The sequence below is a fragment of the Leopardus geoffroyi genome, chromosome B1, assembly GCF_018350155.1.
Source record: "Leopardus geoffroyi isolate Oge1 chromosome B1, O.geoffroyi_Oge1_pat1.0, whole genome shotgun sequence".
Classification (NCBI taxonomy): Eukaryota; Metazoa; Chordata; class Mammalia; order Carnivora; family Felidae; genus Leopardus; species Leopardus geoffroyi.
Genome location: NC_059327.1, coordinates 205,154,503 through 205,181,781, shown reverse-complemented (window position 1 = coordinate 205,181,781; position 27,279 = coordinate 205,154,503). Strand labels below are relative to the sequence as shown.

Here is a 27,279-nt window from a genome sequence, read left to right as displayed (position 1 = left end):
TTGGTTCTGGTCTCGGGCTTAGGAATAAAACTACTGTGAGCATTTGTGCACAACTGTCTTTGTGAATACTGTGTGTTCGTTTCTCTTGGGATTGCAGTTGCTGAGTGACACGCGTGTGTTTGGTCGTACTAAACAGCCAGACTGTGTTCCCAGGTGCCAGCGATGGCATCCAGCTGTCCCCAGCCTGGCCAGCAGGTGGGGTGAAGTCTTAGGGCTCTCAGAGAGACAGAGCCAGTAAGGGAGGGAGACACGGAGAGGGGAGGTGAAGAGAGATTGAGACTGACCGGAAGGAATTGGCTCGTGGGACTACGGAGGCTGAGGTCTGCAGTGCGCAAGCTGGAGCCCCTGGAGAGCGGACGGAGCAGCCGGGGTCAGAGAGTCGAAAGCGCCTGGGGGCCCGGAAGAGCTGACGTCCTGGCTCTGCCGTTGAGTGGGGAGAGTCCCTCCTCCCAGCCTCTTACTCCCTCCAGGTCTGGGTGGCTTGGAGGAGGCCCACCCCGGCTGGGGAGTCCGCCTGCTCTACTCCGCCCATCAGCCAAATGCTGATGTCTATTCGTACCGAGAGCCGCGTCTCCCCCAGTGTCTGCGCACCTCGCAGCCCAGTCAGGTCGGCAGCACATAAAATTAACCCTCCCAGGGGCGCCTGGGTGACTCGGTCAGTTGTGCATCCGGTTGAGTGTCTGGTTCTTGACTTCAGCTCACATCATGATCTCACGGTTGTGAGTTCCAGCCCCGCGTGGAGCTCTGCCCTGGTGGCACAGAGCCTGCTTGGGGTTCACTCTCTCTGCTCCTCCCCTGCATGTGTGCGCGCGCGCGCGCTCTCTGTCTCTGTCTCTGGCTCAAAATAAATATTTTTACAAATGGGATTGCCTTGGTCTTGAGTCGTAAGAGTTCTAAGTGTGTTCTAGGTATGTTCTAGGTACAGGTCCTTTGTCAGATTTCCATATGGTAAATGTTCTCTCCTGGTCTTGCCATAGTTGTCTTTATTCTTAAGTTGTCTTTCAAAGAGCAGAATTTTGTTCTGATCAGGTGTAATTGATCAATTTTTCTTTTATAGTTAGTGCATTCTATATCCCTTTAGGAAACTTTGCTTGTCTTAGGGTTATGAAGATTTTCTTCTGCGTGCCCATCTAGAAGTTCTGTAGTTGTAGCTTTTCTGTTTGGGTCCCTGAGTCCATGATCTTCTAAGGGGGGGGGGGGGTTATGGACCACCTGAGGTATAGACTGAAGCCTTCCCCCTCCCATGTCACTGTCTAGATGGTCCTCTCCGCCCTGGATTGCTTGTCTCCTTGGACAGAACACGATGAGGGTCCATTTCGGGGCTCTCCACACTCCGCCGGTCCCCGTGTTGCTGCACGAAGGCCACACTGTCTTGATCGCTATAGCTTCACGGTTAAGTCTTGAAATCAGATTCCATTGTCATGTAGCATCAGTAGCAGGAATATCGTTTTCATTGTGGTGAAACGTGACGCGAACTAGCCATCTCAGGCCTTTTTAAGTGTGGGGCAGGTGTCCAGACCTTTTCGCCTTGCACAACTGGAACTATGTACCCGTTTGTCTCAGTCAACCCAAAGTGCTGTGGACCGCGTGCTTATAAGCCCCAGGAAGGTATTCTCCAAGCTCTGGAGGCTAGGGCGTTGGGCCGGTGTGGTTCTGCTGAGGGCCTCCTCCGGGTTGCCGATGGCCACCGTCTGTCTACATTACGTGTGGTGAAGAGTGAATGGTCCCTGTTGTAAGGACGCTCATTCCAGTCTTGAGGACCCCACCCAGGTAACCCAGTCACCTCCCAGAGCTCCCGTCTCCATACGCCATCCCAGTGGGGGTGGTATTTCAATGCACAAACTATGGGGGACACATTCAGTCCCGGTTGCACATTAAACCGCTCCCCCTGCCCCCCAGCCCCTGGCAGCCGCTCTTCTGTGTTGTGCTTCTGATCACACGGCTCCTCTGTCTCATGTAGGAAGAATCACACAGCTTAGTCTTTCTGTGCCTGGCTATGCCACTTGGCACAGTGTCCTGCAGGGTCACCCATGTCACACCAGTTGTCAGGACTTCCTCTCGTCGGGTGGACCACATTTTCTTACCCGCACGTCTGTCGACAGACTCTGGGTTCTTGCTCGTTTTAGCTGATGTGAACGCTTCTGCTGTGAACGTGGGGTGCACACACCTCTTGGAGACCCTGCTCTCAGTTCTTCCGGGTGCACACCCGGGCCAGACGTGGGCTTACTGGATGGCAGGGGAGGCGGGCGTGGGCTTGCTGGGTCACAGGGGGTGGCAGGTGTGGGCTTACTGGATGGCAGGGGGAGGCGGGCGTGGGCTTGCTGGATCGCAGGGGGAGGCAGGCGTGGGCTTACTGGATGGCAGGGGGAGGCGGGCGTGGGCTTGCTGGATCACAGGGGGGAGGCAGGCGTGGGCTTATTGGATGGCAGGGGAGGCAGGCGTGGGCTTATTGGATGGCAGGGGGAGGCAGGCATGGGCTTATTGGATCACGGGGAGGCAGGCGTGGGCTTATTGGATGGCAGGGGAGGCAGGCGTGGGCTTACTGGATCACAGGGGGCAGCAGGTGTGGGCTTACTGGATGGCAGGGGGAGGCGGGCGTGGGCTTGCTGGATCGCAGGGGGAGGCAGGTGTGGGCTTACTGGATGGCAGGGGGAGGCGGGCGTGGGCTTACTGGATGGCAGGGGGAGGCAGGCGTGGGCTTACTGGATGTCAGGGGAGGCGGGCGTGGGCTTACCGGATCACAGGGGTTCCCTGTTTGATTTTTGGGGGACCCGCCACTGTGTTTCTGCAGCGGCGGCACCAGTTTACGTCCCCACCGACAGAGCGCGGGCTCCCAGTTTCCCCACACCCTCGCCAAGGCCCGTGGACCTGCTTTTTTGAGGGCCGTCTTCCCCCCCGGGGTGTGACGTGGGGTCTCCTGGTTCCGCTCTGCATTTCCCTGAAGCTCGGTGACGCTGAGCACCTTTCCGTTCGCGGGTCGGCCACGGCGTCTTCTTTGGAGAAATGTCTGCTCCAGCCCTTTCCCTTGGGTGCTTTCAGCCTGGTGTCCCCATTTGTCTACTTTCGTTTTGTTGCCTATACATTTAAGAGTATGTTTTTAGTATCTGCCTCTTATTTTGGGATTCTTTCAAAATCTCTGAAACTTCTCGTCCCCATATCCACGTTACTTAGGCCATGGATTTTCTTTTTCCTTTTAAACTAACTACCTGTTTTTTTTCCCTCTTGGTTTGATTGTATTTTTTACTCGTTTCTTTCCTCTCAGCTCTTTCTTGTATCTTGTTGTTTCTTCTCATTCATGTGGTGATTCTTGCTTCGTGGAGGACTCTCTGAGTCGTTTTCCTCCCAGAAAAGGCTGTGGGTGCTCAACTTGGCAGTGTCTCCGTGTTTGAAAGTGTCTTAACTTTGCCCTCCTTCTTGAATGATGGTTGCTTGGTTCAGAATCTTCAGCATTTCTGAAATTCCATTCCTTCATTTGGCAAAAGGCCTTTTGGAAGGAGCCTGTGAAGGAGCCGTTGGTGACGGAGCGGCAGGGGGCAGCTGGGGAAAGGCAGGGACCCCAGGCTGCGGGCCCTGTGGGCAGAGGCTGAGGAGCTTTCCGGGGTCAGCTGCCCTGTGTCCTCAGGCCGGAAGTTGGCCCAGGAGGCGGCTCCGTGCTCTGGGAGCTCCTGCTGTGTGTTTGCGGAGGGGCGGTGGCGGGCGCTCACGTCCCTGACCTTGGTCCCACGCCGACCTCCGGGTGCGGCCCAGGCTGGTGGGGGGCGTGGGCAGCAGAAGGTGAGGCCCTCACAGGGGCCGGAGCCCGGAGGGCAGGAGGCCAGTCCTCGGGTGGGAGGAGCGGCGCAGGAGGCACGCGGCAGGGCCATCCGGAGGTCAGAGCCAGGGGCGGCGGCTGAGGGGCGGGCTCGGGTCGGGTCACGCGGCGGGCAGGAAGGGAGCACGGCCGGGCTCGGTGCCACCAGCAGTGCTGTCACGTGGTTTTGTTCGCCGCACCCAGAAGCGCATCAGGTCGTCGAGAGAGTAATTCACTTTTCGTAACCTCACAACATGCGTTGTCGGGCCTGGATGTTGATGACGCACTGAAGGTGAACGTCAGGGCGTTGCCGGCCTCCTTTTTGGATACAAGTTACAAGTGGAGGGCTCAAGCCTGTGGCCCCTGCTTGGGACCCTCCTCTTGTGTCCCCTTTGGCCCCGTGGGGCGAGCCTCGGGCCGGGTGTCCCGAGCGGAAGGCGGGATGCTGAGACACGTCACTCCTGTGCGTCCCGTGCTGTCACCCGCCGAGCGTGGGTATGTCGACCACGCAGAGTCTTGCTGGCACTTAGGAGCGCGACCGTGTCCAGCGTGGGTGACAGAGCACAGTGGTGCTCGCCTGCCTTACAGCCGCGTGGAGCGGGGACGCTACCGTCACCTGGCGCGTGCTGGGACTGACTGTGTGTGCGGACGTGTGACTTTTTCTCTTTTCCTTTTTGACCGCGTTTATTGAAGTGTCGTTTTAACGTCTGAATCTGAGAGTAAAACTTTGAAGCTTTTGTTACTGTGCGTCACGGGATTTGTCTCAGTGCATTTTGTAGTAATCGTGTTTATCGTGTCTTACGAAAGTGCCGGCCGGGTCAGGTTAGACACACACCTGTCCTCACACGGTCGGTTTGCGGGGCCGCTGGGGTGGGTGGAGGCTCTGAGAACAGCCCGGGATTCTGAAAGGGAGTCTGCTCGCGGCAGCATCCCACCGGCACCCGGCTTCGGCGCCTCCTCTGAGGTTGACCGGAGTCGAGCGAGCGTGAGCACCCAGGTCTCTGTGCTGCGCTTTGCTACTCTCTTGCGAGGTCCGCGTGGCAGAACTGAGGCTCGGCGCCGGGTGTCTCTTCCCCTGGGTGCGGGGACAGGTGCGTGTCTGCGGCCGGCCGTCTGCCTGCAGCTTCCCCCTCGTCCACGCCCGTCAGGGACCGTGAGATCAGGACGGACCTGGTTGGCCGTCGACCTCACGCAGCTGAAGAGGCACAGGTGCCGTGGGTGGTCGTGTGTCACCCCACGTTGGGGACGGCCCTGCTCTGTTTCCTCTCAGAGACTCTCGTGTCTTGCTCGTGCCGGACCCAGCGTGGAGGCTGCAGGGGACGAGCCCTCCCCGTGTGGTGCCCGTGGCTTGTCCAGTGGTGTTGCGCCTCTTGGGCCGATAAGACCCATGGTGTGGACAGGAGTGTTTGCCCGCTGCCACTGTGTGCCCAGGGGAGGCAAGGTGGGAGTGGCAGCCGGGACAGGACGGCGGTGGCCTCGCCGGGTCCCGGGCAAGAGTCCTGTTGCCGTGGCCCTCCTTGGCCGGGCCCGGCCCTTCTGGTTTATGCTGTCACCTTGGTGTCTCCGCCCCTGGGAATCCCGGCTCCTCCCCACCGAGCGCGGTGCCCCTTGGGAGCAGATCCTTCCCCGTGGTTGGCACCACTGTAGGGAAAGTGTGCGCTTGGCGCGGCTTGTCACAGACTTCTGCAGTGACTGCTGGCTCTCGGTGGGTGGGAAGTGCTGGCCCGCAGCCGGGAGGAGGGCTGGGAGGGGTGTTCTCTCTGCAAGGACACGCCATCCTTGGTGGGTATTAGGGGAAGGCCGTTCACGTGGTAGTTAAACGCGCGCTCACGATTTCCCGTAGGTGCTGGCGCACCCTCCCCCTCGTCCTGCGTGACCCCCCGCTGTTACGTCCCCGCTGCCCCCACCGGGCCCTTCGTGGGCCCTCTGCAGCCCCCAGCACTATGCGTTTTCGGTCGTTTCCTTAACTGTTTGTCATTCTGGATGAACTTGGGGATTACTTCGTCACAACGTACCCGTAAACGTTCTCCAGAAAGAGTGCGGCTGCACTGCCTCTGTGGATTTGGGGACAGGACACATCCTCACTTTAGTGTCCTCGTCCAAGAACACGAATGGTCCTCGGTTCACACAGGCCCTTTGTGGGTAGTAGACGTGTGTTTAGACCCCTGGAAGCCTAGGACTTCTGCCTGACGAAGTACCAGGAAGGAGGTCTGGGGTCCCGCACGTAGGACGGCGGGTGCTCACACGCCAGCTGCCTCTCTTCCCTAGGTGCCCTATGAAACACTGAATAAACGCTTCCGGGCTGCTCAGAAAAACATTGACCGAGAGACGAGCCACGTCACCATGGTGGTGGCCGAGCTGGAGAAGACGTTGAGCGGCTGCCCCGCCGTGGACTCTGTGGTCAGCCTTCTGGATGGCGTGGTGGAGAAGCTCAGCGTCCTCAAGAGGAAGGTGAGTGTTGCTTCCGGACCGTCCCGTCTGCCCCCCGGTGCTCGGGCTGCGGCGTGGGTCCGTGGCCCCGGCCTCACCGTGTGCCCGGGCTGTCCCAAAAAGGGGCCGTCTTCTGTGGGATCGGGGCCACGGCAGAGGCCAGGCAGCCCTGAGGTGGGGAGGTGGGCTTTCGGGGCCAGAGTGCGGGAGGGGCGAGCCACTCCACGCCGTGTGTGCCCCGCGCCCTCTGTGGGAATGGCAGGCCGGCTTCCGGTTCCACGCTCCCCTTCCTGTGAGGCCAGGTCGTCCTGGCCCCAGAGTGTCCCAGGTGCAGATGGGGAGACAGATGACTTCTTACTTCCAGAATCTCACCTCAGAACTTGGTGTCGGGTTTCTCACGAAGCTGGGAGAGCTAGGAAGGGTGTACGCTACGCCCAGCGAGAACAACCTGGAAAATACCAGAAGCTATTGTAAAACATCTCGCTGAACTTGTCAAAGGGCTCACGAGACAAAGTTTATCGCCAGAATCGGAGGGCAGGGGACAAGAGGAGAGAAGGGCGGGACCCCCTGCCGCCCTGGGGACTGCATCACACAGGTGAGCCCTCTGAGGGCCTTGCTTCCCAGGGCCGGGGCCTGCTAGCCCTGCTTGTCAGGTGAGGGTGCCCCAGGGGCAGACATCGCGGCCGGTTTCGGGACAGCCAGGTGAGCCCCGACCCCTCCTCTTCGACTTGGTGCCAGCGGTCCCTGCCGGTGGTACCTCCAGGCGCCAGGCGGACCGCAGCGCTTCTCGGGCGGGGGACAGCTTCCGTCAGGGCGTCACATCTGTCCAGTAAGATGACCGGGCACACGGGACGTGTGACCGAGGCACGGCAGAAACGGTGGACGCCGCGCGGTCTTCGGGGGGTACGGCGTGGAGGCTGTCGGGCCCCGCCCGACTCCGCCGTGTCTGAAGAACAGACAGCCGAGACCATCCGCGGGGGACACAGGGGACGGGAAGTGTACAGTGTGAGTGGGTTTAAAGCGAACCAAACAGAACTTCGAGAGATTAAAAGTATAATAACTGAGACGAAAGACGCAAGTGTTCGCTCGTAACAGACTTTTCAACATTTAACAGTCAGACCAAGCTAAAGAGAGAATTTGTGAACTGGAAGGTAGGTGTGAAGAAATTATCTAGAATGCAGCACAGAGAGCAGGAGAATGCAAAAATGCATAAGAGGGTAGGAGGCCTGGGAGAATAGAGCAAAGACTTTGACCAAAGCCAAGGGACGGTGCAGGGGGAATGGCTGAGATTTTCAGAACGGCGGGAGTCGCCGGGTCAGAGTCCTAAATGGGACAAATAAAAATAGACCTACCTAGGATTTCACATTGTGAAACTGAAAAGAGAGACAGGAAAATCTGAAAAGCGGCAGGAGGAAGAAAACCACTTCCAAAGGGTTAGCAGCTACCCCGGCAGCAGGCGGAAGCCGCAGAGGAGCGGACCGTGCCCGACGAGCACCAGCCGGCTGTGACGCCGGCGCCACGGTCGGTGGCGCCGACCGCACGTCAGGTGCTCGAGAGTTGGCTGCTGTCGCGGACGGCGCCGGCACGTAACGCTTCTGGGGAGCCGCACAAAGTGTCACGAGAGGTAGTGGTGACATAACAGGTGGTTTACTTAACCGGGAAGCGAGTTCAAAACGACGCGTCTGGCAGCACAGCGGCAGAGCACGTTGAGCAAAAAGTCGCGTCGCGGAAGAGCAGGTGGGGGCCGCAGAGCCGTGGGTGTTGACTTGCCCTCTCGGGAATGACGGATGCAGCCGTCCCCTGCCTCCGGGGATTTGTTTGCGGGTGTTGGGGGCGGGGCAGGCTGGCCGCCGCCCCGTCCCGAGCGCCTCTCCGTTGCGTGTCTGTCGCAGGCGGTGGAGTCCATCCAGGCGGAGGACGAGAGCGCCAAGCTGTGCAAGCGCAGGATCGAGCACCTCAAGGAGCACAGCAGCGACCAGCCCGCGGCGGCCAGCATGTGGAAGAGGAAGCGCATGGACCGCATGATGGTGGAGCACCTGCTGCGCTGCGGCTACTACAACACGGCCGTGAAGCTGGCCCGCCAGAGCGGCATCGAGGTGGGCCTGGGCGCGGGGCGGGCCCTCCGGGCAGAGAGGCCGACACCCGCACGCACACGCGCTCCCCTCTCGGTGGCTCGGGAGCCGAGCGGGCCGGCTTCCGAAGCGACAGGTGGCTCCGGGGGAGGCCTTGCGCGAGGACACCGGGATGTGTCCGCAGCCATCTATCTGGGTTGGCATGCGGGGCCCTCGCTCCCTTCCCGGGGGCCTCCCAGGGCCGTGTGCGCCTTTCTCTGGCCTCTGGGCCGGCTCAGCTGGGGGCTGCCCCTCTGCCGTTGGGCAGTGGTCCCTCTGGTCTCCCGAGGGCGGCGTCTACCGTGGTGGGGGGTCCGTAGCACACCCGCCTCCCCACCCACCAGTCTCTGCGCGGCACCCAGTGGTGCCTCAAGCCTGTTCCTCCCACGCTTTTCTTTCCCTGACCTTCCCTGCCCAGTGCAGCCAGCTCGTGCCTGACTGTCGGGTGTCCTGTCCTCCTGTTTTGCCTGGCACGGCCTGTGCATCCGCGGTGGTCGTTGGGCTTCTCACAGACACCCCGCCCTCCGTCTTCCTGCCCCGTGAGGGAGTGGCCGAATGCTCCTGGCCCCGAACGCGTGGTGCTTTGATGGGGAGAGAGAGAGGCATGGGTCAAACAGGATGTGTACAGGGCACACAGGGCACAGGGGCAGGAGGACTGGGGATTTTCAGAAGGTTGGTTTCGGGGGGCACCTGAGTGGCTCAGTCCAACTCCTGATTTCTGCCCGGGTCAGGCTCTCACGGTGGTGGGTTTGAGCCTTGTGTGCGGCTCTGTGCTGACAGGGTGGAGCCTGCTTGGTATTCTCTCTGCTCCTCCCCTGCTCCCCCTCAAAATAAGTAAACATTAAGTAAAAAAAAAAAAGTTGGTTGGGGTGGGCTTGCAGAGATGAGGGGAGGGTCCCAGGCCCGGGAGCTGCCATATATTTGGGGCGGGTGTCTGAGCGTATGCGGAACTCATCGATTGGGGTTTCCCCTCAACTGAAATGTGTGCATGGTGGGGGGGGGTGGGGGTTGAGTTGGAGGCATTGCTTTTTTTTTAATGTTTGCTTATTTTTGAGACAGAGACAGAGCGTGAGTGGGGGAGGGGCAGAGACAGAGGGAGACACAGAATGCGAAGCAGGCTCCAGGCTCCGAGCCATCAGCACAGAGCCCAATGCAGGGCTTGAACTCACAGACCGTGAGATCATGACCTGAGCCGAAGCCGGACGCTCAACCGACTGAGCCCCCCAGGCGCCCCTGGAGGCATTGCTTTAATAGGCTCACTCTGGTTGCTCTGTGAGAACAGACTGTGGGCGGCAGAGGGGGACCGTACTGTGATTCCCGGTGATGGCAGTGGTCAGACTGTGGACATCCTATGAAGGGGGCCCTGCAGCATTTTCAGGTGGAACCCAGGCTCGCAGCTGTTTGCAGCAGGAAGTGTAGGAGGACCCTCATGCCCTTGGGTGGGGGGAGGGCTCCCAGCAGAGTGGGGTGCCGTCACCGGCAAAGACGCTGGCGTATCAAGGTTCCTTAACATTTAACTTCCGTCCGTCCCAAGACGCCGTGGAGAGAGAGCTCCGGGGCCGCCCGGATGGGGCCGCGTGCCCCACGCGGAGCCTCGGTGTTGGAGGAGAGGCACAGCCCCAGGGGTGTCTTTGTGCGCCGTCTGGCTTCTCACGCGGGGCCAGCACCTGATTGTCTGGGACGGTTTCCAGCTTCCACGCGTGTTGCGCATGCTGGCCCACCTCCACCGTCCGGCGTGGCGCCTCTGGTGTGACTCCCCCAACCCAGGGGCCACGCGTGGACCTCGGAGACCCCGTGGGCAGGAAGGAGAAAGATGGGAAGGATCCAGACTCAGAGGCTGCACCGGTCAAACACAGAGGCGGACCCTGACACGCGAGCAGGGGAGACCGCCTCTGAATTCAGAGTGAAACTCGCAACCGGAGATGGAAGCAGACAAAGACGATCCTCGTGTAGGAGACCCAGCATTTGCCCGTTAGGGAGGTTCTAGAAAAGAGAGAGGAAAATGCCAGAGAAACGGCGGAAGGAGTGGCTCAAGAAGACAGCCAACCTCTGAGACGCTGTGCTGGCCCTCGCCCCGCTTAATAAGTAGGAACACCGGCGTGCGAGGCGTGTGTGTGCGCGGCGCTTACCCGTCAGCTCGCGTCGGGAGGGCGAGGTGTGGGCGGGGCGGGAACCGGGGAGCACTGCGGGAGTCTTAGCTGCCCCCCACCGCCCCTGCGTGAGGACGGAGCCCTCTCTCACTGGGCCGGCCCCCCTCCGAGCTTGCTGTCCTGCTGCTTGCTCCTGCCCTCACCCCAAACTTGGCAGTCAGGATGTGGGGCAGGGGAGCCAGGGTTGGGTCTCCGGCCGTATGAGCTTGGGGATCCACCCGGTGGCTCCTGACGACTTGGGTGAAGCGGCCCTGGGGTGACCCACCCCAGACTGCCCTCCGTTAAGCTGCCGTTCGGAAACCCGCAGAGCTCACGGGCCGTGTCCAGGGTGCCGACCCCGACAGTGGCACAACCACTGTCCTTAGGTCAGCTACTCTTCTGCCCGAGCCTGGCTATTGCCTTCCACAGCGACACGCCCCAGCAGTCCCTGTGCTGGCCTCGGCCCTGGTGTGGCTGAGCCCAAGGTTCGCTGTGTGGTGGCACTCTGATTAGTATGTTTTCTGGTTACTTTTGCGATAAACATCCGGTGTTAATGATACTGCAGCATCGTTAGCTGTAACGGACTGTTTTTTTTTTTAAGTTTATCTATTTTTGAGAGAGAGTGCCCACGCATGAGCAGGGCAGGAGCAGAGAGGAGGAACAGGAGAATCCCAAGCAGGCTCTGCGCTGTCAGAAAAAATCCCAAGGCGGGGCTCAAATTCACACACTGTGAGATCATGACCTGAGCCAAAACTGAGCCACCCGGGCCCCTGTCCAGGATGTACTTCTTAACGTGCAGAAAGAAAGGAAAGTTTCTGGCTTTCGCTTTGGTCACTTTTACTTGAAAGTTCCCGTCTTCTGCCACAGTCCTCTCTTCTCCAGACACCGCTTGTGCGAGAAGCAGGCCGCGGCCCTGGCTGCCGAGGCTGGGAAGCTCGGTGGTGAGCTCCTGACTTGGTTGGCCCCAGGGCAGACCTTACGTGGAGACAGCATGGCAAGAGAGCGGACTTGTCCCACACTTTGCCATGCCAAGTGGCTCCGTGTGAGGCCTGCCTGAGGACACCGGGATGTGTGTGCAGCCAACGCTCGCCTGCTGGCCACAGGACACTGGCATGCAGAGCAGCACGGTTCCCCCGAGAGTTCAAGTGGTTCAACCCTCCCCCGAGGGTTTGTGCTGGACGCTTCCCCTCCGCTTAGCGAGACACTGATCTTCAGTAACGGTGTTTGCTCCGGTCATTCCAGAAGGGGGAGAAACTTCCCGCTTGACATTCGTTTTCCTCACGGCTTGTCCCTTTGGTGATGTGCAAGCATCCACTGTCTCTTCCCAGCCTGCATGGCCACATCCTTGTTGTTGGCGGTGCTCCAGCCCCTTGCTGGGGACATGCAGGCCCCGGGCACCCCGTGGGCTCCTTCACTCTAGCAGACATGTGACGGGGCTAGTGGCTGTCCTTACCCCGAGTCCCTAGGCCTGCCTAGATCCGCCAGAGCGCAGCAGATGCGGCTGTGTAGGCTGCTTCCCCGATTGCACAGGCACCAGAGAAGGGGAAAGAGCAAACGTGACACAGAGACCGCCCTGCTCATCCACCCTCACTGCCCCTTCTCTAAAATCTCATTCAAATAAATCTTCAGAGGAAAAAAAAAGCCCAGAAAATGAGGGTATGGATTCCCGGATCTAATTGTGAAGGGGTGAGATGGGGTCAGGCGTATGTTCCCGCCGGGAGGGGGAAGGTTCTAAACCGGGGCTTTGGTTTGGGGCCCACAGCTGCTCTTGGGAGACCGTATGTGGGCGCAGAACGGACCTTGGGCGGGGTGTTCGGGCCGCTGTGCTCGGCCCGGTGCTGGGGTTGGCGTGCTGGGGCCGCTGTGCTCTGGCCGCTGTGCTCAGCCGGTGCTGGGGCTGGTGTGCTCGGCCCGCTGTGCGGTGGCCGCTGGGCTCAGACGGCCCACAGCAGCCTCGGGCCGAGCCCTTCTGCCAGGCTGGGCCCCGCCGAACCGGAGGGAGCACAGAGCACATGGGCCTGGGTGCGGGGGTCCCAGAGCCCAGTGCACGGAGCTCACGCCGCTACCCTCCCCTAAGGACTTAGTGAACATCGAGATGTTCCTGACTGCCAAAGAAGTGGAGGAGTCCCTGGAGAGGCGCGAGACCGCCACCTGCCTGGCCTGGTGCCACGACAACAAGTCCCGGCTGCGCAAGATGAAGGTGTGCGGGCGCGGGGCGGGGCTTGCGGGCGCGGGGCGGGGCTTGCGGGCGAGCACCGGCGGGAACCAACGCTTCTTCACCTGTTGGTTCAGAGTTCTGTGCTTCCGGTTGGTAGGGTGGGGGTGTGGGGTTTCGGTTTTGGGTAAAATCCCTGAAAAGTGCACCCCCTCTGCATTACGGTTTGACAAATGGCCTGAGCATGAGGTTCTGAAGGGGCGAGGTGCCGATTGCCTGCGTGTGCCGGGTCCCTCCGGCTCGCCCAGCCCCTCAGTCACCTGAGGGGTACAGGAGAGCCCCGCCGGAAGCGTTGTCCACCTGCCAAGGTGCCAAGTGCTAGGTTTTCTTGAGAGCTTTTCTTGAGAGCTACAATACAAGCAGCTTAAAAAATGGACACTTAAATTGCAGAACTTAAACGTGCTTACTGAAAGGTGTTGTCATGATGGGGCTTGCAGAAATGTTTAACTTCTATTAACCTTCCCCTGCCTCCGTTAGAAAAACTGTTTGTTTTCTGTTTTCTAAACCGAGCGCCTTTAACCTCTCCCCGGTTGAGCTTGTCGTGTGCATATAGTCACCAGCCAAGGGTGACGCTCTCTGCCACTCAGGGCCGCCAAAGCGAGCACGACGCGAAGACGGGACGGAAAAGTAGAGTGGCCAGTGGCTCCCCTAAAGAGAGTGAGGATCTTGGTATGGAAACCATAAAAGGAAAGCCAGAATTGGTATGTAACACTTAACCCTGCGCTCCTGCTCCAGCCCCCACAGCTGTGCCACACGGTGGGAACCAGGCCAGAAGGAACGTAGGCTTCCCGTCCTGACAGCCAGTTTCTGCAAGCCCCGATGCCTCCAGACAACACTGCTGCTTGGCCAGGGCACGTCCCCCTGGGCCGGGTCTCAGGCGGGGCCTCACAGCCACTGTGGGGGAGGGTGGGCAGGCGGCCGAGTCCGCGGCTGGCAGCTTCTTGTCACCGGCCCGTGCGCTGGAAAGCACGTGGACAGCCACCCCGTTGGGCGTGAAGATAGGCTTGTTATGAAGTGCCGGCCGAACAGGGTAGAGCAGCAAAGTACCCGCAGCGCACGTATGTGTGGGTACACGCGTGCGCTCACGCGCGCAGGCCGGGGAGGGGCCGTGCTGGACCACAGCAAACCCCTTGGAGCAGTCAGAGGCCCTCGGCCAGAAAACAGATTTGAGACCCGACTTTCCCGATGGGTGTGCCGAGTGGGCGTCTGTTGACTCTGGGGTCCAGACGCTTCAGGGCAATCGGAGCGGCAGCACACGGGCTGCACGTCCGGAAAGCAGGTGGAGTCACAACCGTGAAGGCGCCAGGCCCCCCCAGGTAGCACACGAGGGACGTAATTCAGCCGTGGGTGCTTGGCACGATCGCCTAGAATCGTGCTGTCTCATGCTGGAGTCTGGGCACCCGACTGCCAGTTCGTTTGTATTTGCCGGTGAGACTGGAAGGTGAGCCGCGAGAGCAGAGCCGTTAAAAATCCTCGAACGCGTCCGCACGTGCAGTCATAGGAGCTGTCGTGGAACGCGCCGTGGCGCTCTCACCTGGGACATCTGCCTGGTGGCTCCCGCCTGTTGTTAGAGCTCCTGGCGTCCCCCGAGCCCGGAGCGGCGATCGTCGGCCGCCCTGGGGAGGCAGGCAGGGCATCCCTCCCCCCGGGCTCCCCGCCTTGGCTTCTGCTGGTCTGACCTCGGAAGGGACCGCGTCATTGCGGGTGGGACCTCCTTTCTGTTTACAGTTGGTGCCGGGCCCGCCACTCAGCACGTGGCATCTGCTCCATCCATTTGGGGGCCAGGACGGACCGCTGCCTTGGTGCAGAGGGCAGGGGAGGTGGGGCGAGGGCGGGGAAACCGCTTGCCCTGAGCACCTGTGTTGTTGGCGTGTTGGGCACCAGGTAGGTGGTTCTCGGCACCTTTGCCTCTGACGGCCTGGCGGGCCCCAAGGTAGGTCCCGTCAGCCGGTGCTCTGCCCTCGTGTCCCTGGAGGCGCCCTCGCAGGGGTCCGGCTGAGACCCTTCGTCAGAATGTCCGCGTGCACGGTCGGAGGCCCGGGTGGGAAAAGTCCACGTGATTGGTAGACTCGAGTTACAGTTGAGACACTTGGGGCTGGCTGACTGACTCACCACGTAGAACTCTGTCCGCACCACCCTGCGATCCAGGTACGACAGAAGACGGAGTGACAAATCGTGGAAAACCCAGAGATTCTCCTATTCCGTTAACTCCACTTACTCTGTTTCTGGTTGGAAATACTGAGCGTTTTCTGAAACCACAAAGATACTATAGTTTAAATTACTACTTTTGTAGAATAATCCAGCTTTTTATCTTAGGTCACAGAAGTTAATTTTGCCTGCCTTCACCCGTCCCCAGTCATAGAGTTTGAACCCCAATTGGACCGGCATTGTTGAGATTTCAGAGTTAGCGTTTGGGCTTCCACACAAATGACCGTGCTGGCGCCGCACCCTGTCAGCTGCCCCTCACTGCCCCACGAGGCCCACCGGCCACTGCTGCCCCAGACCTCGCGCCCCCTGTGCCCTCTGCAAATCCCAGCACCCCCGCCCTCCCCAGGGCCTTTGAACTGGCTCTTTCTCTGCCTGGAACACGTGTCCCCGCCGTCCCTGTGCACTGTCCCCACCCCCACCCCACCCCAAGGGTCCTCACCCGTGTCCCTGCTCGGGGACCTGGGTTCTCTCCCCTGCTCCCCGCTTGGCGCTCCTGCTTCTGCTCCCCTGCGAGACACCACCTCCCAGCCTCTCCCAACCGGGTGTTGGGGCCTCACGTGGGGAGCAGGTTGAGGTGGACGGTGCCACACGGGATCCTGAGGCCAGGTCCCCGGGGCCGAGGCTGGGAAATGCAGCTGGGCTAGGAGAAGGCTGTGACAGCGTGCCCACACGCTGACGCCTTTGTGCAGATGAAGCAGCCGGGATTGTGAAGGGGCTGGAAACTTGTCTTCGTGGGGTCACTTCACACACACGGGAAGTCGTGCCACGGGCCCTCCGAACCCTCAGCCTCCGGCATCCTCGCCCTCAGGGGGTGCCTGTCCCGCCACCCCCGAGCCTGGCCCACGGGTGCACGCGCAAGGCCCCGGCCCCCTGGGTGCAGGGCTGCTCCCGCCGTGCTGGGGAGGCATGGGCTGCAGCTGAAACTACAGCTTTGGCGTCCATCCCACCTCCCTGCTGGCTCGAAGCTCCCTCGGCAGGGCGTGCGGTGTGCGGCCCGTGTGGCGGGGCCGGCCCGTGGGCGTGGCTGTGTGGGGACGCTACCCAGGCCTTGTCTCGTCTTTGCCCCCAGAGCTGCCTGGAATTCAGCCTCAGGATTCAGGAGTTCATTGAACTCATCCGGCAGAACAAGAGACTGGATGCCGTGAGGTACGTGGAGGTGGTCTCCCGGTTGTCCGCAGAGGGCAGACTCCCTCCCTGACTTCACGGGGCAGGCCTTCTGGGCTCTGGGGGGTGAAGCGTGGCGTGTCCAGCGGGCCTGCCCTGACTGGCTGGGCCCTGCCTGTGACTCCAGGCCTCCCTCCCCGTCCCCAGCTGGGCTCTGGGGGGTGAAGCGTGGCGTGTCCAGCGGGCCTGCCCTGACTGGCTGGGCCCTGCCTGTGACTCGAGGCCTCCCTCCCCGTCCCCAAGCAGGACGCTGGGGCCGGGCACCCGGGCTCCTCCTGTCTGGTGCACACGACCGTTCTGACGGCACGAGGCCGCCTTACCGTGTGGGCACAGGGCCGCGGGTTCTGCTGTGTCCACCTGTCCTGGGACGGTGCCAGCCCCGGGCTGGAGGACGCTCCAGGCGCGGCGATGTGCCGTTTAGGGGGTGGACCGAGGGCATGCGTGAGGGCAGATGGGGGGCCTCTGGGAAGGAGGCTGGCACGCAGGCACGGGGACGTGGGATCCCCAGGTGCGGCCTGTGCGGGAAGGCACAGCCCTGGGGCCCGACCTGTGGGCTCTGTGTCTCCTGAGAGTCAGAATCCGGGGGGGACGGACTGTCTCCGGGGCCTCCCAGGGCTGTGCCGGGGGCGGGGGGGACCGGTGGGCGTTCTGGCGCAATTAGTGTTGCTGGGCTTTGGGTTCGCGTAGGCCAGGGTCACTTGGAAGAGCTTGGGCAGGTGCCCTTTTCAGCTGGGTCGCTGCCTCTGGCTGTTCCCTGAGTGGGATTCTATGCTCGGTGCCTCGAACCTCACCTCCGACCCTGTGTCCGTGAGGAGGGGGCCCTGCTGAGCTGAGCTCCCAGCAGACCCTGGCCCAGGGCACACGAGGAGGGGGCTTCTTCGGCACTGAGGCTCCAGCATACACTGTGAGCGCAGACTCTTAAAGGTAAAGCTGCAAACTTAGACGGCCCCAAATGTTGTTTTCCAGACACGCGAGAAAGCATTTCAGTCAGGCCGAGGGGAGCCAGCTGGACGAGGTCCGCCAGGTCATGGGCATGCTGGCCTTCCCACCAGACACGCACATCTCGCCCTACAAGGTAACCCGTGCCCGTGGGCCCTCAGGGCTTGGGAGGACTTCGTCTGTGGTCACTTCCACGTTCAGAGTTTGGATCGGAACGACGCACGGGGGTCTCAGCCTAGAAGGCCCTTCGGCTCTGAGCGCGTCACCTGCTCCCCTCACCTTTCTCCCTCACTGCCAGTGTCCTTCCTGACCTCCGTCCTCTCTTCGGGGTCTCTGTGGGTCCACGTGGGGTCCGGGCGGGGCGTGGTCATGCAGCATCGCTAACCAGTCCCCTTGGCTTTGCTGGGTGCTGGGTGCTGGGGCAGGGTGTCTGGCCTCTTGAAATCAGGCAGTGCCCCCCCCCACCCCCCAAAGCCTAGGAGCAGCCCTGGCGATCTTTGATCCGCCTTCGGGTTCCTCCTTCTCTTGTCTCGAAAAACGTCAACGTCTTCACAGCTGAGTCGCTCACGGTCCCGTCTTGGAAAATCTGGGGATTCCAGCAACTTTCCCCCATTCCTGTGGCTGCTCCCCGTCGGGGTCCCTTGGCCATCAGTCTGGTCACGCCCACACGAGTGTCCTTATAAAGGCCGCTTGGCTGGACCCTTAGTGCTCTTTCTGAGCAGCCTTCTCATGTTTTGCAACACGGACAGAAGTTTCCAGATCATAAAGTTCTGCTTTCTTTTGGTGGGCATTTCCGCCCTTAAGTCATTTTTGTCTTCATGTGTGTTACTGTAAATGGGACTCTGCTTAGAGACCACCTCGGTCGGACTCTCAGTGTCCTCGCACATCTCCGTCCTCCGGGGTCTCCGGGACAGCAGCACAAAGCTGCCGCACTCTCTGCCGCCTCTGACGGGGCTGGCCTTTCCTCGGCCTCCCTGCCGCCGTCCCGCTCCTGACCCCCTGGCCGCTCGCCCTCCGTGAAGACTGGGGCTCTCCGCGTGGGACCAGTCCCATCGCCACAGCATGGACTCTGTGTGGTCACGCGTCCACACTGTCCCAGCTGTGGCCCCAGTTCTGGGTGTTTGTTGCACGGCTCCTCCCTCGGTTTTCCGTCGTCGTCCGCCTGGGCTCTGGGACAATCCCACAGGCTTGGCGGCTTAGTCCTCACAGTCTCGAGCCTGGGAGCCCTGGATCGTGGCACCAGCAGGGTCCGGTGAGGCTCCCTGCCTCCACCCCCTTCCTGAGCCTGTGGCTCCTGGAGGTCCACCTGCCGACACTGTCACGGCGAGGGACACGGCACTCGACCCTGGTGTTCCCTCTCACTGTCGTCAGCCTGTCCCCAGGAGGGAGGGAAGTGAACTGCCTTCCCCGTGGGCTGAACCCGCCTTGTTCTCTGAGCCTGGACGTTGGGCGCTGAGGTCCCACGTGCCCCGTGCGGTTTTGTGGGCCGCCGGCGCCTGTCCCGGGCACAGCAGAGCAGACCTCGCTCCCACTTACTGAAGTGCTTGGCCGCAGGCCTCCGGGCTGCTGGAAGCTGCTTCTTTGTCCCGACTGGATGCACACCGTCCTGAGGTGTCAGGCATGTCCTGTGATACAGCCTCTGTTCACAGAGATCTTGGGCGTGATCACGTGTCTCTTCCCTGCTCTGGAGAAGGTTTGCGAGAAGTGCAGAAGGGGCCTGCCCTTAGTGCGTGAGAAGGCCTGCTCGGGATGGCATCTGTGGGGCCCGTGCCCACTCTCCTCCCTGGACAGGCCTCACGGCGGCAGGAAGGAGCAGGGCCGGTGCTGCCATCGCAGCCTGCGGACCGGAGGGCTGACCGTCTGGGAGACATCCTGGCGGCGTGGAAGAGAAACCACGGCAGCCAGTGCACAGCCAAGGCCGGCTGGGGGTCCGGGAGGCTGGGCGGCACAAGAGAGGAAGGCCGGGACGGGCACAGTCTCGGCGGAGGGGCGCGGGCCGTCAAGGGAAGTGCCGAGGCGGTGGCGTGCCCTGGGGGCCGTGTCGAGGGGGCACAGCCCTGACCCCTTGTGGCAGGAAGTCACAGGTCTAAGTGGGTCACACGAGAGGCAGGATGAAGTGCTCTGGTCTCGGAGAGGTGGCCACACCAGTGGCCCGAGGCCAAGGGTCTGTTGAGAGAGGGGTTTGCAGAGCCTCTGGACTGTGGGCTTGGTCCTCTGTGGGCTTTGCTATGGTGATAAAAATAACATTAAAGACACGTGTTTTTAACATTGGAGTGAAGTGTGCTATTTGCCCCGGACTTGGGCTCCCCGTGGGGCTCCCACCCGGCGGTTGCCTGTGCCTCTGCCTTGACGCGGGTCCCCAGACCCTTGTGCTTGACGTCCAGGGTTTCCCTCCTGTTGGTGTGTGCCCTCCCCTCCCTGCTCTTGTAGGCTCTGAACTTGGAAAGCTCTGGAGACGGGCTCATCAGGCCCGGTGTTCTGTTCTGCGGTTCTCCACCCTGAGCTGGGCTGCTGGGTCCCATGCCAGCAAGTCCCTTTCTGGAACGAGACTTTTCCTCTGGAACCTCAGTGCCTTTATCCGTGCCCAGCTGTCTTTAGACCCACTGAGTCCCCTTCTTGCCGCGAGGCCACGGGACCCGCACCCTCTGTCATCTGTCCGCACAGAACACACTGTGGGCAGGCGCGGGGTCCGGGCTTCGGGCGCGCTGTGCCGCTCTCCGGCTGGCGGCTGTGGGCTCTGGGGGCCCACCTTCTGTTGCCCGGGACTGCAGTGGGCCCCGGGGTGCCCCCAGCACTGCTCTGCCCTGTCTCTTCCAGGACCTGCTGGACCCTGCCCGGTGGCGGATGCTGATCCAGCAGTTCCGGTACGACAACTACCGGCTGCACCAGCTGGGGAACAACTCTGTGTTCACCCTGACGCTGCAGGCTGGCCTCTCGGCGATAAAGACACCGTATCCTTCTGGCAGGCAAGGGGCCCCGCGCCAGCTCCGCCCTTCCGAGCCTGGGGTTCCCGCGCCCTTGCCTCCCCCCTCCCCCCTCCCCCAGGGAAAAGCCGCGGGCTGTGGCCCTCCCAACCCGAGACCCGTGCTCTTGGCTTGTGTTGTGGGGGCCCCGCTTAGGTAGTCGGGTGGTGGTGCGGGCGTGCCCAGGGCCCCGCTTGGTCTGTGGGAACCCGGTCACGGAGCCACACTTTGTGCTCTCTCGCCCCCAAACTCTGCCTGGCACGCTGCACGCCGACCGGGTGGCCGCCAGTGTGCGCAGCCTTCTGGCAGCTGGGACCCTCACCATGCGGAACCGTTGCCCGGTGTGATTCCTGAGCATCCCCTCCCAACTTCTGCGGGTCTGAGCCCAGGCTGCGGCCGAGCGCCCCAAGGCCGGAGGGCCCCTCTCGAGTGCAGCACGTGGGCCTCCTGGGACCCCGGGCTGTTTGCTTTAGCGTGTGAGGGGACCCGCCCTGAGGGCCGTGAGTGGGAACGTGCTGGAGTGGCCTCCTCGGTGGGGCCATTTCCCCGCCAGATGCAGTGTTTCCTCCGCTCTCCGTGAAAGAGAGCTCTGGGCTTGTTTCCTGCCCCGCGCCCCTTCCTTAACCTGAGCACAGACAGTGCTACAAGGAGGACGGCAGCTCCAAGAGCCCCGACTGCCCCGTGTGCAGCCGCTCCCTGAACAAGCTGGCGCAGCCGCTGCCCATGGCGCACTGCGCCAACTCCCGCCTGGTCTGCAAGATCTCCGGCGACGTGATGAACGAGAACAACCCGCCCATGATGCTGCCCAACGGCTACGTCTACGGCTACAACGTGAGGGGCGGGGCCGAGGGGCGGGGCTGGGGTGGGGCGTGGAGGGGAGGGCCTGGGAGGGGGTGGGAAGAGGAAGGGCCCTGGAGGAGGGGGAGCCTAGGAAGGGGAGTGGGTAAGGGGCAGGGAGGGGGTGGGGGGCGGGAAGGGGGGAGGGCCCTGGAAGGGGGCTCGGGAAGTGGAGGAGCGGGGCCTGGAGGGGCCGCGGGAGGGTCGAGGTGGCGCTGGAAGTGGGAGGCGGGGGGCCTGGAAGGGCCTAGGGGCGGCGGCGCGCCTGGCCTTCCGCCTGCTCTGCGCCAGGTGCTGTGCCTCAGGTGCGGACGTCTCGGCCCCGCGCTGCCCCCGGAGAAAGCTGCAGGGTCAGGGGTTCGCGGGCAGGGCTCAAGGGGAGCGGAGCTCTCCCGCAGCCGGCGGTGGTGGGCGCGCCCGTCTACATGCTCGCGTGCGACCCGTTGTCTTTCAGTCTCTGCTGTCTATCCGTCAAGATGACAAAGTCGTGTGCCCGAGGACCAAAGAAGTGTTCCACTTCTCACAAGCCGAGAAAGTGTACATCATGTAGGCCGGGCCGCCCCGCGCCCCGGGCCCCCGCGCCCCCGCGCCCCTGCCCGCCTGCGTTTCTGTTTCTTGCGACCAAAGATCAGTGAGCGACGATGGGCCCCCTAAGAGGAGAGGAGTCGGATCCGCACGCATGTGCTTGGGGACAGCCTCTCCGCTGGTAGGACTCCGGAGCGCGCGCGAGCTCCTGGCCGCCTTCCCCTTACAAAGAGAGAGACCTTCTCGGCCGCTTCGGAAACAGGAGTCGGTTGTTTTTCCGCGCCCCGGACCCTGTCTCCGCCCGCCGAGCCCCGGGGCCTGAGCCTGGGCCGGGAGAGGTGCCCGGAGGCACCAGGACCGCACTGCGGCCCCAGGACCGCGCGCCGGGGCGGGGTTAGGGTGTGCTAGGTTCGATGTCACGTCATTCGTGCCGCCTTATTTCCTGCTTGAGAATGTATTCACGTGGAGATCCACTGGACCGAGTTCTGCAGAGGCCTTGCCGATGGCTCCGTAACTGTAGACGTAACGCTGTTCGTTACAGAAGCTAGTAGTTGAGTTGAAGTAACCACCGGTGACTTTCCAAATCCAGCGAACCATTGTAGTTTACACGAAACCACATACCGTAGAGGTTTGTACTTAGCGCTTATTTTTGCATGTTGGTGTTGACTAGCTAATAAACTGTAAATGTAAAACATGTTAATAAAAGGGTTTTCTATTTCTTACGTCTGTGTGAGGTGGAAGCCGCTGTGCACCCTGGTACCCTCACTCCTGTCTGCTCACCCCGGGCCGCCCCCAGTCCAGGACCTTTGTTCGTTTCTGCTCACCCCAGGCCCCGCCCCCCCTAGCCCCCCAGTCTGCGGCCGCACCGCCGGTGGGGCCGGGGTCCCGGGAGCAGCCGCCGCAGCTCTGGCCCGCTTGTGCCCACATCCCAGAGTTCCGCTCCAGCACGCAGGTGGTCGGCCTGCTCTGCTCGGGGAGGCAAGGGTGGCAGGGCCATCCGAGTGGGGTCTCTTGAGTCGCCGGCACACGTTGGCGGCATGCTGCCAGCGAGCGCCAGGCACACGTGTGTGGCCGTGGGCGGCCTCTTCCAGAGCCCCTGCTCAGAGCTCAGGGTCGAAGTAGTGGGGTGGAGGCTCCTCCCTGCCGCGCCCTCCAGTCCTCCAGCCGCACTCTGACCACCACCTGTGCCGCCTCCCCTTTTCCTTCTTCCCAAAGGCGTGTGCACGCACGCGTGTGGCCACGCACCCCGGGAGCCCCTTCCGGTCCACTCCAGCGACCGCATCCACGGCGAGAGCGGCTCAGCCGTGGGGCAGCCACAGGGTGGGTGGAGCAGGGTGGCTGGTCCCCGCTATGCTGGGACGTACAGGCTGTGATGGGTGACGCCGCACAAACGCGCTCAGGTGCTCCGTGGAGCTGCCGGCCTGCTCGTTAATGCAGGAGGCGCCGGTGCCAGCCCGCACCCACCCGCCTCGAGGCCGCCCCACCTGCTCCGCGTCCTCCCTGGAGTCCTAGGCTTGCGGCCTTGTGCTCACGGGAGTTTTAACTGAGGTACGAATCGCATGCGTTGAAACACGGCGATCTTCAGGAAGCGGTGTGAGCAGGTTTGATAACCGTGTGTGCAGGTGTAACCCCGGGCCCGGGCGGCCAACATTCACCCCCAGACCCCAGGGGGTGACCCCAGACCGCCTTCTTCCAGGCTATCCACACCGTCAGTCTGCGTGCCACGAGCACTTGGGCTTTGACCACCAAGGATTAGTTTTGCCTCCGGGTTATATGGAGACAGAGGACGTGCTCCCTTAGGACGTGCTCCCTTGTGCCGTGCTCGTTTCGGCAGGTGCCTGAGGTGCGTCCACATGCCTGCGTGTATCGGCGCTCCTCCCGGGCGGTGGGGCTGCTCCTAGGCATCTGCGGTCATCCTGGCATCGGCGCCCCTCCTGGTGTCCGCGGTGCTCCCGGCATGAGCGATGTTCCTGGGCATCTGAGCTCCTCCTGGCGTCGGCAGTGCTCCAGGCATCCGTGGTCCTCCCCGCATTGGCAGTCCTCTAGCATTGGTGCTCCTCCCAGTGTCGGTGGTGCTCCAGCATTGGTGTTCCTCCCGGGCATCTGCACTCCTCCTGGCGTCGGCAGTGCTCCCGGGCATCTATGGTCCTCCGGTGTCGGCGGTCCTCCCGGTGTCCAGAGTGCTCCCACATTGGGGCTCCTCCCGGGTGGTGGCGGTCCTCTGAGCATCGCTGAGGAGTTAACCAGTCCACAGACCCCATAGGCTGTCCATTCTCTTGATAGACCTTTGCGTTTGCATCATTCTTACTCTGAATAAAGCTGCTATGAACATTGCTGGACAATTCTTCGTGGACATTATTTTCATTTCTCGTGGGTAAACATCTGGACATACGGTACCTGCGCCATGGTGTTGTATACTTGACAACTGCCAAGATTTTTCCCAAAGTGGTGATAACAGCGTTCATGCCCGTTGGCAGTGCGTGAGGGTTCCAGTTTGTCCACATCTTTGCTGGCATCTGCTGGGGTCATTCTTCCCGTGAGCCGCTCGGATGGGTGTGTGCTCGCACCTCCCTCTGGGTTTCATTTGCATTTCCCTGATGCCTAAGGATGCTGAGCCCTTTCTCAGGTGCCGAGTGGTCGGTCACGTGCCTGTTCAAGTCCTCCCCATTTTGTATTGGATGGCCTCTCTTGACTTGCAGGAATGCGGTACATATTGTGACGCAGACCCTCTGACACACCTGAGTGCATTTGGTTGCCTGTCATCTGACGAGCAGGGTTGTTGTTGTTTTTTTTTTATTTTTTATTTTTTAATGTTTATTCTTGAGAGAGAGAGAGCATGAGCAGGGAAGGGGCAGAGAGAGAAAGGGAGACACAGAATCTGAGGCAGGCTCCAGGCTCAGAGCTGTCAGCACAGAGCCTGATGCGGGGCTTGAACTCACAAACTGCGAGATCATGAAGGCGGACGCTCAACCGACTGAGCCACCCAGGCACCCCTGACCAGCAGGTAACATTCAATTAACTTTTTCTTTTATGGTTTGTGACTTTTTGTGTTCTTTGAAACATTTGCCCACCCCAAGGTCCCAATGATCTTCTCTTCTGTCTTCTGGAAGATTCAGTTTTACCTTTTGTTTGGCTCTGTAACCCATCACAATGCTTCTGTCTGTGGTGTGAGGAAGAGGCTGACGGCCGTCCCCCCCATGTGTTCATCCTGTTATTCAGACATCATTTGTTGAAGGCTTTTTTCTGTCCATCAGATGATAAATCCCCTGGCTGTGTCTCTCTGGGTCTGTTTCTTGGGGTGGCCCTCAATCTATCACCCCAGCATCCTGTCATTTCACGGTGGCTTAAAGTACAGTACAAACAAGTCCCTTTTGTTCTACGTATTTTCTACTTTTTCAAAATAAAATTGTTTTGACTGTTCGCTTTAGTTTTAGAGTCAGCTTGTAAAAGTCTACCCTCCAAAAAGTCTGCTGAGATTTTAACTAGAATTGCATTGAATCTATTGATCAACCTGGGGATTTTCAAGCTGCCACAACACTACCACAGACGGTGCTTCAACAACAGAAAATCAGTTCCTCACAGTTCCAGAAGCCAGAAGTCAGATCTGGTTGCCAGCCTCTTCCTGGCTTGTGGACGGCAAGAAGCCGCCTCTCGTGGGCTCCGTGGCCTTCCCTCTGTGTGTGCATGGACAGAGACCCCTGCCTACTAGGGGGACACCAATCCTGCCGGACCAGGGTCTGTCTCATGATGTCATGTGACCTTAGTCACCTCCAAGTACAGTCACCATGGGGGGGGGGGGGGGCAGTCAGGGCTTCAACACGAGTTTGGGTGAGGGGGACAGTTCAGTCCACAATGGAGACTTCGAGGCCACCGGCCTGTGAACACGGGGTGTCTGTGTCCAGCCCTCACCACGTTACAGTTCTCAGTTCTCTTGCTTATCCTAAGTGTCTCATGACTTTACTGCTGTTGTCACTGTCATCTTTAGATTTAACTTCCCATGTGTTCCAGTGTGGTTAACATATATGTAGCACTAATTTTGTTTATCGACCTCGTATCCTGTGACCTTTCTAAGCTCATTTGTTCTAGGCGCTCTTTGGTAGGTTATAAAGCATTTTCTATGTGCGTGATTGTATCACCGGCAAATAAAGGCCATTTTGCCTTTTCCTTTCTCGTCTCTATGGTTTTTATATCTATTTCTCCCCTTCCTGTGTGGGTAAAGCCTCCAGCACAGTGTGAACTAGGAAGGGAAGAAGGAAGTCCCGGACTTGTTTCAGATCTCAGGGGGAAGTGTGGTCTCCTGCCAGGAAGCACGCGAAAGACGATGTCTGCTGTACGTTTTCATGGGTGCAGTTATCAGGTTAAGGAAGTTCACTCCTTGTTCCCTGAGTTATCATCATGAGGGCATTTTGAATTCTCTCAAATGTTATTTTCTTCATCTAATGAAATTACTACAGGATTCTTCTCCTTTGCTTTGATGATAAAGGAGACAGGGAGGACTACTCGATGGACCTTGAGTGGTGGACCAAGCCTCCCCTTCCTGAGACAAGCATCACTGTGTCATGGTGTAGGTTTCATATATTGCTGGATCTGACTTGCTGGTACTTTGCTGAACAAAGTGTCCATGACGTGCACTCTATTATTCTTTTAGTGTCTGTAAGATATGTAGTGATGCTTCCTCTCATTCCCGATACTGGTCATTTGTTTCTTCTTTTTTCTTGATGTCTACCCAGAGGCTTATCAATTTTGCAGATCATTTCAAAGAAACACCTGTTTGATTTTTTTCCCCCTATTGTTTCCCTGTTTTCCATTTAATTGATTTCTCTTCTTTATTGTTTTCTTCTTCCTGCTTATTTAGGGTTTAATGGCTTCTTTTAAATTTTTTTTTTTAACATTTATTTGTTTTTGAGTGACAGAGACAGAGTGAGTGGGGGAGAGACAGAGAGAGAGGGAGACACAGAATCTGAAGCAGGCTCCAGGCTCCGAGCTGTCAGCACAGAACCCAATGTGGGGCTCGAACTCATGAACCGTGAGATCATGACCTGAGCCAAACCCAGCTGCTCAACCAACTGAGCCACCCAGGTGCCCCTCTTTTTCTGGCTTAAGGGGAAGATTAGATAACTGCTTTGGGCCTTTCATTTCTACTATAAACCTCCCGTACATTCTTATGTTGTTTTCATTTTCATGCATTTCAAAATATTTTATAATTTCATTGTGATTCTTTTTTCCTTTGACCCATGGATTACACAAGTCTGTTAGCTAATTTTCAAATACTTGGAGACTTTCCACATCTTTTTGTTATTAAGTTCTAATGTAATTCTGTTAGAAAATCTACTGTGTATGGTTCCGACCCTCTTAAATTTGTAGCGATTTGTTTTATGTCTGCCCTGATAAGTGTTCTGTTCTGCACTTCTAAACAATATCGTCTGCCATCGGGTGGAGCGTCCTGCCAAGTGCAAACCAGGTCAAGTCCACGATGGGCAACGGTTAGTCTCTCCTACCCTTCCTGATCTCCTCCCTGCTGGTTCTTAAAGCTTACAGATGAATTTGTCTATGTCCCCTTTACGTCTGCAAGCCTTTGCTTCATTTATTTGTAATTTGTTATTAGGAGCAAGCACCCTAGCTGCCAATATCTCTTATAAAGTCCACTTTGTCTGATGAGGGTCCAGCCAGTCTGGTCCTCATCTACTTAGTGTTAGTATGTTACATCTTTCTTGATTCTTTTGCTTCCAATCCAAGTCAAATTAGAAGTGAGTTTCTTGTAGACATTATACACTTGAGTCTTTTTTAATTCAGTTGGACAACCACTGCCTTTCAATTGAGGTGTCTAGACCATTGACATTTAATGTAATTATTATTATTGCTGGATTTAAATCTGTGGCCTTTCTATTTGTCCAGTCTGTTCCCTTTTTTAATTTAAACATTATTCCTTTTTTTTAAAAAAATATTGTTTTAATGTTTATTTTTGAGA

The 27,279-nt window shown here is 59.6% G+C and overlaps 1 protein-coding gene across 3 annotated transcripts in view; it reads left to right on the top strand.

The window, feature by feature from the left end:
* The window catches only part of MAEA (macrophage erythroblast attacher, E3 ubiquitin ligase), a 37,147-nt gene extending 15,114 nt beyond the window's left edge, over positions 1-22,033 (top strand). The window contains exons 2-10 of one of the 3 annotated variants that reach the window (XM_045474841.1): positions 6,059-6,241; positions 8,113-8,316; positions 12,538-12,660; positions 13,263-13,376; positions 15,953-16,029; positions 17,014-17,122; positions 19,804-19,937; positions 20,585-20,780; positions 21,241-22,033. In XM_045474841.1, the coding sequence (XP_045330797.1) occupies positions 6,059-6,241; positions 8,113-8,316; positions 12,538-12,660; positions 13,263-13,376; positions 15,953-16,029; positions 17,014-17,122; positions 19,804-19,937; positions 20,585-20,780; positions 21,241-21,336 (1,236 nt within the window). In that variant the 3' untranslated portion in view covers positions 21,337-22,033. The remainder of the gene's footprint in view (positions 1-6,058; positions 6,242-8,112; positions 8,317-12,537; positions 12,661-13,262; positions 13,377-15,952; positions 16,030-17,013; positions 17,123-19,803; positions 19,938-20,584; positions 20,781-21,240) is intronic. The other 2 variants (XM_045474842.1, XM_045474843.1) reach the window with 2 other exon arrangements.
* The last annotated feature ends 5,246 nt before the right edge of the window (positions 22,034-27,279 follow it).